This window comes from Littorina saxatilis, linkage group LG12 (assembly GCF_037325665.1).
Source record: "Littorina saxatilis isolate snail1 linkage group LG12, US_GU_Lsax_2.0, whole genome shotgun sequence".
In the NCBI taxonomy this organism is placed as follows: domain Eukaryota; kingdom Metazoa; phylum Mollusca; class Gastropoda; order Littorinimorpha; family Littorinidae; genus Littorina; species Littorina saxatilis.
The window spans coordinates 51,763,057-51,774,564 of NC_090256.1; the positions used below are offsets into that span (position 1 = coordinate 51,763,057).

General features: G+C 41.5%; 1 protein-coding gene across 2 annotated transcripts in view; it reads left to right on the plus strand.

The window, feature by feature from the left end:
- LOC138982212 (uncharacterized transporter HI_0519-like) overlaps positions 1 to 11,508 on the plus strand; it is a 42,200-nt gene that overhangs the window by 5,805 nt on the left and 24,887 nt on the right. The window contains exons 1-4 of one of the 2 annotated variants that reach the window (XM_070355436.1): positions 105 to 262; positions 8,077 to 8,216; positions 8,893 to 9,185; positions 11,105 to 11,266. In XM_070355436.1, coding sequence (XP_070211537.1) covers positions 8,100 to 8,216; positions 8,893 to 9,185; positions 11,105 to 11,266 — 572 coding nt within the window. In that variant the 5' untranslated portion in view covers positions 105 to 262; positions 8,077 to 8,099. Of the gene's footprint in view, positions 1 to 104; positions 263 to 8,076; positions 8,217 to 8,892; positions 9,186 to 11,104; positions 11,267 to 11,508 lie in introns of those variants that run through there. The other variant, XM_070355437.1, reaches the window with a different exon arrangement.

Sequence of the window (11,508 nt, forward strand, 5' to 3'; positions counted from 1 at the left end):
GATGCTGAGCCGAATTGTTCGCCTTTTAAGGTTCCTTTAAGGTTCTGCAGAATGCGGATGCACATATTCTAGAAATTCCGCGTGTGCCGAAATGCACGAACTATATGCTGGTGCACTGGAATATAAATGATTGTTGATAGTGCTTTGGGACAGAACGGCCGCTACGTTTTGTTCGCTGTTTTAGAAGTTCAGATTTGTGAAGAACTTCAAGTACTGCTGTTGTATCCATTTCTTCGCAGCCGCGACTCAATCTATTTTCCTCGTGAGTATAATTTTCAGTGCCTTCAATATTCTTTGAGAATAAGTCTTAACATTTAAAGATTTGGAAATAAAACAGCATCCCTTCAATCTACCACTTATGTCAGAAACTTGAAAGTTATAATTGTCGTCACTGTTAGAAACACTTTTTATAAACAGAGGGCTGGAGTTTACAGCTCAAGTTCGTGTTTATAAGATACGGATAAGGATAAGATTTCATATAGGTTACCATGATGGAAATTCGGGCTGCTTTCTCACTGGGGAAAGCGAGCTGCCATACAGTATACGGCGCTACCCATACTGCATGCGTGTATTCATGTTTCCAAGCCGCCTTGATATTTTACAAATGTCATTTTTGAATAGGTGCTGGCATTAGTGATCATTGTCTCATGTATAAAATACCTTCTGAGAAAGCCAGTGTTGTGCAGTGGAACGGCTCCCTGTTAGACCCCCAGCCCTTACCACTCAAGTTAAGACACCCCCCCCCCCCCCCCCCCCCGCCCTTCCCATTTAAGTCCTTGCTTTGTTCAGATTTCTTTGTCGACAATGTCTAAAAAATATGCCTCAATTATAATCTATGACCTGATTTCTTTAAAGGCACAGTAAGCCTCCCGTAAACCACCACAGATACTGTCAGGCTTTTACACACAGTACAAACACCCTTCCATTTGAACGCTCACCAAACGGAAACATCCTAGGTGCCCTACGTAAAGAGCGAGCAATTTTCAAAGAATTTATTTTTGCGTTATTTATCTTACCCCTGAGCCATCGTGAACCCGTATGATCCAGTTTCCCCTTTTCACAATGTAGTCGTCACTTAGTAATTTGAATGCGACTCGGTGTGAGCTTATCTGCAATAGCACGTTATTATGTACCTTTGACTATGCACGAAACAAACGGCTGTGGTTCACAAGAACTCTTGCGATGGCTTTTGACTGTTCAGAGGATCTGGCGATTGCATAAACCGTCGTCTGCTACGAGAACTACGACCTTGCGTGACCCTGCTTCCGGGCTTTTCTTTTTTCAAACTTTAAAACTTCGAATTGTCATGATCTTGTCTTGATGAAAAGAGAATTCTTTTATGATTTAAGAATGTTTGTGTAACAAGCTGTCAATTTATTATTTAGATTTTAAAAGTTAGGTCTAGCGCCCAAACGCACCACGGTTCGATTGTCTCTGAGCAATCGGCGAAAAATTAATTCTTTAAAAATTGCTCGCTCTTTACGTAGGGCACCTATAGGATGTTTCCGTTTGGTGAGCGTTTAAAGGGAAGGGTGTTTGTACTGTGTGTAAAAGCCTGACAGTATCTGGGGTGGTTTACGGGAGGCTTACTGTGCCTTTAAGGTCCGTCGCGATATAACCTTGAATGGTTGAAAACGACGTTAAACACCAATTAAAGAAAGAAAGAAAGAAAGCCTTTAAGGTTTCAAGAGGGGGTTCCACAGTAGCAGAGAAAAGTAGGCCTTCTTACATTTATGAAAGGCCATCGTGGTATTCAAAGGTACAGATTACTCACATATTGTGGGTGTGTAGTAAACGAAAAACCAGCACAATATTGCGGCAGAGTGGTTATACATGTATTTTTGTAGGAATATGAATGCAAAAAATAAACAACAACAACAACAAGAACAACAACAACAACAACAACCACAACAACAAGTTTGTGTGTGTGTGTGTGTGTGTGTGTGTGTGTGTGTGTGTGTGTGTGTGTGTTTGGTTTTTTTTCTTCTCAAAGTTCCAAGAAAGTATTATTGTTAATTAAGGTAACAAGCACATAGATGGCCGCGGTCAATAAAATTAATATGAAACAAAAGTCGATATGCCCCCCGAGGACCGACAAAAAAGCTGGTCTGACAACAAACATCCAAACATCGTTTTTGTCATCATTTTGGTAGTGAGAAAATAAGTGCACAATCAACACAGGGAGCCAGCCATGTTTTGAAACACGAGTATCGTTTTGATAACCACACGAGTTCCGTTTTGATAATCACTGGCAATCAAAGCTGGCGTGTGAAAGCAACTTTCTGTGTTTTTGAGTTCATAAAATGTTAGGATGAATATGTCAGGTTTGAGGATGCACAGTTCTGTAGGTTCATCTCGGTATTCCACCCCCTCGGCTTTCAGTTGTAAATATTAAGCTTAGTCGGATCGAATGTGGAAGCTACGTTGGGTCAAAGGTCACAGAAGATTTGCGTCGTGCAGCGAAGGAAAGAATCGCGATCTTGTTTCCGACTCAGTGCCTCTTTGTTTTTCATTAGACCTGTCATTCTGCTTGCTCGGCTTTGTTAGATGTTTGCATGTCTTGTTGCTATTTTCTTTGCTTTAATTATTATTTCTTATTTGCGCTTCGTTTATTGATACAACTAAATAATAAACGTCTTGTGCACGGGTCAAAATGTGTTTAACTTGAACTTGACGTTCGTGTTTCTTCGAACGTCTGTGTATCGAAACACAGATACACGCACTCCATGACTTTGTAAGAAGACAAAACATATCGGTAGGTTTCATTTGTTTATGAAGAATTTATGACCTTTCATGAAGTAGTTTGTTTTTTGTTTACTTTTGCCAGTTTGCCAGTTTGTTTGTGGAACTTTGCAAAGCAGTGTCGTGTCGTCTGTTTAGGTCTGGGGAAACGCCGATTATCCATGTATAACCTGCTTCCTGCAACTATGGTAACCGGGGATTTATTGCCTGGGCAACATGAGATTTATTTCCCAGGTGCTTGTGAATGAAAACTCGTGAAAATGATGACAAACAGCACATGTATACCCTCAAGTATAAGATGGCAATTTTCCGTGAACTCTAGTTTGTGTGTGTGCATTTACATTCTTGGTCATCTGGTGTCTACATTTTTATTGCTACTTATTGTAGTCCCTAATCGCCGTCAGTCGCTCGAAGTTCCAATATCTGATGTCGTAATGGATTCGGAGACTATTGTGTACACTATATTTTCCCCTGGTATGATGCTGAAGGGACATTAAAACCCAAAAACCATCCCCTGGTATGATGCTGTATGTGTGTCGGTCGTTCAAGAAACTGATGGAGTAGTGCATGAAGACACTAGAAAAATCGTGAGTAGTGAACAAACTTCACATGGACTTTTTTCTAATAGTACATTTATTCCAGTCGGTCGGTCGGTCTGGTTTTCTGTTGGCCCGTGTACATCATGTGTTGGTCTGTCCGTCTATCTGTGTGTCTGTCCGGTTTTCTGTACGTCTGTCTCATGTTGAAGAGACAGAACCAGTGAACATTAATTTTATTGGTGAATGTAATGTCAAATGAGTTTAATAGCAAAACTAAAGTCATCACTACTGTAACTGTTATCAGCCGAGACAAATATAAAACTCAAAGGGCAGCAACGCAAGTGAATAGGACTTGAAGATTCCGATCAAGGCGTGATCAAAGACAATTAATAATGGGAGAACATTTTTTGCAGTGATGGTTTATACTCTGAACTGAGGACCTCCAGAGGCAAGGTGCTTTATTTCTTTCTTTCGCTGCCGAATGGCGGACTTGCGTGGTGTGTGTGTGTGTGTGTGGGTGTGCTTTCGTTAATGCGTGCGTGCATGTGTCCATGCGTGTGTGGTTACTGTCCATAACAGTACAGCCGTGAGACAGAGTGGAAGATGTATCATCAAGAGATAATTGCGAATTCGCCCAGTGTCTGTTATTGACCACTTTCACGCCCATTTAATCAGCGAAAAGACACTATGTTGCCGAGCGCAACACGCTGGGGCGACATATGGTCCTCGTTACAAGTGTATTCTGGATGTTTAACGTTTAGTGTTACTGTTAAAGCTACCTTTATGCAATGATTCATTCTTGTACATCCCCTCAGATCTCAGATATATTGCAAAAATAGTCTGCATACGTCATGCTTTAAAATGCACTCTCATTCTCGTGGAAACAGCTCAACCCACCGTCTCAGATCGGGCCAAGCTTTTACAATGGATAAAACCATCCCTCCATTTGGTCCCATACTAAAAATGAACAGCCTAGATGTTATCTATACACTGTGGGAATTGGTTTTAAGAATTACTTGGGTAAAAAAAAAAGCCACTGATTCCATTAACAAAATTATTTCATCAAAACAAATTCCCAATGTGTAAAGGGAGCTCCCGTGCTGTTCACTTTTGGTATGTGACCAAGTGGAGGGATGGCTGTGTCCCATTTAAAAGCCTTGTTGGATCTTAGAAGGAGTGTGCCTTTAAATAGCCTGTCCTTTCCGTGTAAAGGAGCAATCTTGGCATCACTTACAACTCCGTCCAGACCTTTACATGGGATAATAACATTCTACTACTTGGACACGTACAACAAATCAACAGACTGACTGCTTCCCCGTGCAGAGTGGGACTTTTGGGGCGGAATTAAGGAATTCATTTTGCAGATTCACAGAGGCGTCAGTTATAAAATTAAATCGGAAAACGTCCAATTCCCAACGGACAATAGCCAAGCTGTTGATTTTTGGGATGTGTCTAGGTGGAAGGATGCTCTTATGTAAGATCCTGGACCGACCTTATGTGATTTACATAATTTACAAGATTGTCTACAAGGGTAGGAAGGCATCTTTGAACTTTCTACTTCACTGAAGCGATTGTTTTAGGTGAAAGCTTGTTTTAGTAGATATATGTTATTGACATGAATAAATACAATTAAAAAAAAACCTTTAAAAAACAACAACAACATATATGTATATAAATAAGTTGGTTAATAAATACATTTCCAAATTGTCAACAATGAAGTTAATTTAACCTTTTTAAATCCTCCACAAAATCGTTATTATCCAGCTTATGATCGCAGGTAGCTTTTCCGACACCTGTGTCGTTATTTTGGTGCGAATTCAATTTAGCGCGCGCACACACACACACACACACACACATACACACACACATACACAAATCCCACTTTGACATGATATACAGTCAGGCTAATTTAATTCTGTGGATGACTGCCCTTATGGTACGAAAATGCTAAAGGGCAAAGGCAATACATTTCAATGAAAAAGACGTTGAAGGAGTCGTACATAAATAAGGAAAGTTCTTCGCCTATGTTTACAGTTGCACTGACCGGTACTGTGATAAGAATGACGATTTTTTTTTTAAATAAGAAAAATAGACGTACAGTTTAACTTTAAGGGCAGTTTTGCGCAGTTTTATGTTACAAAATACGAAGGACAAACCACGTCAGAACAGTTTTTTTTTATCAAGTGCGTAAGTCAGGCACACTGTTACCAGTGTAATGTTTGAACAAGAGATGACATTTGACAAAGGTTTACTCAGTATCTATGACCGCTCCTTCTGCTTATCGTTTTCTCTTAATATTCTTGACTGCTTGCTTGTGTGAAAACCGTTTTTAGGGCAGTCATCCACGGAATTAAATTTAGCGCACACACGCACACACACACACACACACACACACACACACACACACACACACACACACACACACACACACACACACACACACACAGAGACACACACAGAGACACACACACACACACACACACACACACACACACAAAATCCCACTTTGACATGATATACAGTCGAGTCAGGCTAATCTAATTTTGTGGATGACTGCCAGGGGCGGACGAGGGGGGGGGGGGGGCACAGGGGGCACGTGCCCCCCCCCTCGCCCGAAAAAAAAAAAAGAAAAAGAAGAAAAAAAAGATTTTTCTATGCTGATTCTATGACCATTTCTAAGTTCAAATGGCACCAGATGGCACCATTTTGCTTCTTTGGGCAAAACAAATTTCCGGGGGGGCATGCCCCCGGACCCCCCTAGCAAATTCGGGCGCTTCGCGCCCATCACATTCACTTTCGATTCAAAGTGCCCCCCCCCCCCCCCCCCCCTTACAAAGCAACTGATCCGCCCCTGACTGCTCTTATGGTACGAACATGCCTGTCCGGATCTGTGCTGGTTTGCACGATCGTTTAGAAGAGGAGGAAGGAACGATGGTATCTTTCAAGTGCAGCTTCCGCAAACTGCTTTGTAAAAATCTGAGAACGAACGAATATCTTGTGCATCGGCTATGTTCTCATTTTCCCAAACCTAAAAACGGTTCTCACACAAGCAAGCAGTCAAGGATATTAAGAGAAAACGATAAGCCCCCCACCCCCCATGCTCTTCTCGCTGTCACTCCATCATTTTGAGACATTCCAATCGGTAAACTGTGAAACTACAGGACGATGATGTGTGTTTAAGATTTGTTTTAGAGTGACTTGAATAGAAATTTGTTGGGACGAATTTTTTTCATTCTGCATTTGTAAACAAAAAACTGTGCTGTTAATAAAATATAGCCCAAACCAGCGTCTGTTTTTATGTGGTTTTCATGGTTCAATAATATCAGTGTTGGTGTAAGTCTGAGTCTTTCACAGTTATAACATTGTTCTTTCAGACATTTTTGAAATTCAGTCCAAAAAAAACCTGGAAATGTTCACATTGCCACAAATAATGATAAACCGTATCTTTTTTTAATTCACAAAAATTGCAAACATTACTTGTGACCACACCCATGTCCTTCAATATTGAATTAGTCACTGGAACCCTATTATTTGTTTTAATTTGGAACCATTGAAATATCATCACATCTTGTATTTATTTTTGTTTTATAGAAAACTTTATTCCAATTAATTTCAGTACCAAGGAGTTTTTACCAGCTTTGACATGCTTTTGGGACACATGTATCAGTTTTTCTAACAAGACTTTCGTAAACTATTTTTGCTCCTTTTCCACCGGATATAAAAAAATAAAGTGCCTTGTTATCATGTTAAGAGGGTCCATGGACCCCCTACGCAGAGTTTTATAGGGTCCCAAGAGTCCATGTTCTCCCACCCCCCTGTGTTCATAAAACGCACTGTTATCGCGAAAAGTGTGATATGAAGTTTCTTTTTTCATTAGACTATTCGAAGAGGACACTTCAACTATACCCTGTTAAATCGTTACGGCGTTAACTTGGCATTTGTGCTTGCACTATACTTGACTGACGACTACAGTCTCAAAAGAGTACCTTCGGTACGCACCGATAGCGGAAATTTAGTGCGTCCCGGGACCCGCTCTTTATATGTTTAGTGCGTCCCGGGACCCCGTCCATAAATTTCTAGTACGTGATTTCGGCTTCTAGTGCGTATAGGATGCAGGGACGCGCACTTTAGGGAGCTCTGATCATTGTACAAATTTTAAAAAAATCAGGCAAGCACCTAGGCACTGTTTCACTCTGGCATTCTTTTAGTGACTCATTTGTTATCGCCAAGGACCCAGGACGAGTCAGCTTAGAACACTGACACTCACACTGATACATTTTAATTGCGTATGGGCCTACATCCCCTTTTAAGGGGGGGGGGGGGGGGGGGTACACAAGAATCACAAGAAAAATAGAATTCACGTACACACGTATGCAAAATACACGCTGGTTTGTTCCAAGCATATTACCTCCATCAACAATCATGCAAACCAGTGGTGAATATTATATATACAACCGAACAAGGAAGAAATAATACAGAGACACTTGTTCATCATTATTGCTCAACATTGACAATCTTAACTTAAATGCCAAAAACAATAACGTTGCTACATCTACAATTGTGTCTGTGTCTTGTTTTTGTAACATGATAATCATACTGCCCAACTGAACGCCAGCTCAGTCAGTCGAGTCAGCTGAGAACTGCACGATAGTGTGCCATGTGCTACTGCTTCTCAGAGGGTAAGCATTTCCAGCTGCCATTTTTGAGGAGAAGCATTTCCAGCTGCCATTTTTGAGAAATAGTTTGAAAATCAGAACCTTTGATAACTATATCATTTTTGTATCTGTCTGCCCAGCCCGGAAGTCTTGAAGCGTGAAGATGGCGGAGCTTACGACCTATCATCGCAAACCAGAAGGAATCAAGCACGACGACCCACCCCCTTCCTACTCCGACACTACTTTTGCCCAAAACTCTAAGGAGTTCAACGATGCTCAGGTCGGTACCGGAGTTGATGCTTTTATTCATTCTGCGATTTTTGGGGGTATCTTTTGTGTGTGCGTGTGTGTGTATGTGTGTGTGTGTGTGTGTGTGTGTGTGTGCGTGTGTGTGTGTGTGTGTGTGTGTGTGTGTGTGTATGTGTGTCTGTGTGTGTGTGTGGTCCTTTGGGCCAAAACAACAAAGTTGTATGTTTCTGGTAACATGGGTAAAAAAATAGGGTAGGTAGGTAGGGATTTTTTAGGTTTTTTTTGTTTTTGTTTTTTGGTTTTTTTGCTCAGGGTAGAAAATAACTATACAGTGACGCAAAGAGACTGGACTTACCATACAAAGAGAAAGACAACACATTACAAAACAAATGAGACAAAAGGGATGCGGGGTTATCCCCCTTTTGTCGTCTGCCGTCTGTTACTTTCGTTTTGACGCTTTTTTTTAATTTTTATTTTTTACAAATGCAATAAAAAAAAGTCTAGGGTCGGCGGGAAAAAACTAGGTAGGGTCGGGTGACCAGAAACATACAACTTTTTTTTTGTTGGCCTTGTCTAGAACCTTTTATCATCCAGTCTCTGGGTTGTAGAACGGACGAGTCTATGTTTGCTTATTTGCGTGAAATAGAGCTGTTTTGTGTTACGTCAAATAAAATGATTATGACATTTCTTTATGTTTTGTTTAACAGCCCTCGGATCCCCTTCTCAGCAATGACATCGCGATGCCTCCAGTGGCCCCCGGCGATGACATCGCAGTGCTAACAGGAGAGGATGAAGTGGGGATAGAGACGGGGGAGAAGGTGGTTGAGGGGGAGGAGGAGGAGGTGTCTGGTCGCGAGGACCACTGTTCGAAGGCCGTTGGCCGCGTTCAAGATGCTGTGTATGGATTCTTCACGGGCAACTCTGGCCTGCTGTGGAAGATATTCTACCTTGTCCTGCTGGTGCTCTACTTAGTTTACTTCATCGCAGCCATGGCCTACAAGTAAGTGGTGTTGTATGGTTAATGTTCCCGTAGAGTCCTCGTGGAATTAGATACGAGTATGTAGGCCGCTTACTGGTACCTAACCCAGTACTTGTTCTTTTTCTACGTGAATGTCCGTGTAAATAATGTGATTAGAGTAGTCCCTCTCTGGGCGAGGGCTGGTTGACCAAAGCTCATTTGTAATGCTTATACCACAATCCTCGACAAATAAGGGGGTGTTTGCGACAAAAGGTCGAGTTTTACAATGTCGAGGCACAAAAGGTCGAGGACATTTGGTCAAGAGTCAAAAGGTCGAGGGCGACAAAAGGTCGAAGGCGACAAAAGGTCAACAGCAAAACGTCTAAGGGACAAAAGGTCGAGGATTGAAAAAGGTCGAGGATTAAAAAAAGGTCGAGGAATAAAAAAAGGTCGAGGATTAAAAAACTGTCGGCATAATTTTCTGTTTACGTGTGTGTTAAATTCTTTCTTTTTTTATTGCTTGAAAAAAACGCTGCTTTGTGTGCATTTATAAATGTTGTGTTACTTGTTTAGTTATTCAAAACAGTGTTCGTACAAAGAGTGCCTTGAGTGACGGGTGTTTGTTTGTGTTTACGGTCGCCTTGTGTGGTGAGATACGTGCGCGATATAAATCCTCGTAAATAAATAAATAAAATAAATTCTGACAGGGACACAGACACAGAATTGAGCTCGTCAAATCACAGAAAGGAAACGACTAGACAGTACACAAAGGTTACTGCTGTCGTTTTGTCTTACATCCAAAATTGTGAAAACATATACTAAGAATGTGTCTGTGCGTGTGCGCGTATTCGAGCGTTTGTGTGTGTGTGTGTGTGTGTGTGTGTGTGTGTGTGTGTGTGTGTGTGTGTGTGTGTGTGTGTGTGTGTGTGTGTGATCATATTCACAAATCACACCTGTGATACGCACAATCGGCACTCGAAGCAGAATTTTCTTTACGAATAGAATGGACACAGAAAATTAAATCAACATTTTTAATCCTCGACCTTTTTTTTTAATCCTCGACCTTTTTAAATCCTCGACCATTTGTCCCGTAGACGTTTTGTTGTTGACCTTTTGTCACCCTCGACCTTTTGTCGCATTCGACCTTTCGACTCTTGACCAAATGTCCTCGACCTTTTGTGCCTCGACCTTTTGACCCTCGACCTTTTGATTTGATTTAATTTGACAATTTTATTCCCTAACCCGGCGCGAGAAAGGGAAGGGAAGTGAGCCGTGCGCAGTCGCGAGTCAGTATAGCCACGCATAGTAAAACCTTTCCTTGGCTACCGCCCTCTTTGGTTTCTTTACAGGGAGCGCTGGGTTTAAGAGTAGAAGTATGGCCATACATGTACTAGTTGTAACAGCACAATGTAGACATCAGAACAACAGTATAAACACACATGAATCCTGAAACAGGGGTCGGTAGCTCAGTGGTTTGTGGTCCCAAGTTCCATAATGTCTTGGGTTGAACCCCTGGCCTGGACGCGAGTAGAGCATTGTAAATAACATGTTGCTGTTATGTCAATGTCACGAAATCAGCTTTTGCCTTTGGAAAACAATGGGTGGGTTTTTTTTCTCCTGAAAACCGTTTTCTCATTAAACATTTTGCGCGGTCTCGCTTTCAGTTGTGGTTTTTTCAACATATTTTTAATTCCTTTTCGAGCAAAACGTAAAGAAATCTTGAATGCCAGAAAGGTTTTCAATACATTTTGCTCTGTCTGTCTGTCTGTCTGTCTGTCTGTCTGTCTGTATGTCTGTGTGTTTGTCTGTGTGTGTGTGTGTCTGTCTGTCTGTGTGTCTGTCTGTCTGTCTGTCTGTCTGTCCCTCTCTCGCTCTCTCTCTCACTTTTACATTGACTAAATTACGATAACAATTTAGTTTTTACTTTACGGTTTAGTCGACAGAGGTTGTTTCCTTTACAGATTTGGTGACGAAGGGTCCATTCGCCTGCTGGTGGTCACACTACTGGTCAGTGTGTACCTGCTGTTCAGACTGGGGGAGTTCCTGGTCAGACGCGGCACCATCACGTGCTGTGACTGCTCTGGGGCCTCCGAGTGCTTTATGAACTTTGCCAAAAAAATCAAGTACAATTTGTTGTTGTTTGTTGTTGTTGTTGTTGTTGTATGATTGTGCAGCCTGTGATGTCGTTTTGGAACTAGCCAGGATCATAGTGCTTGCCCAGAAGATGAGGTATAATTATTGTTGTTGTTGTTGTTGTTGTTGTTGTTGTTGCTGTGGGGGTGTTGTTGTTGTTGTTGTATAATTGTGAAATTTGTGATGGCGTTTTTGAACTACCCAGGATCATAGTGCTTGCCAAGAAGATCAG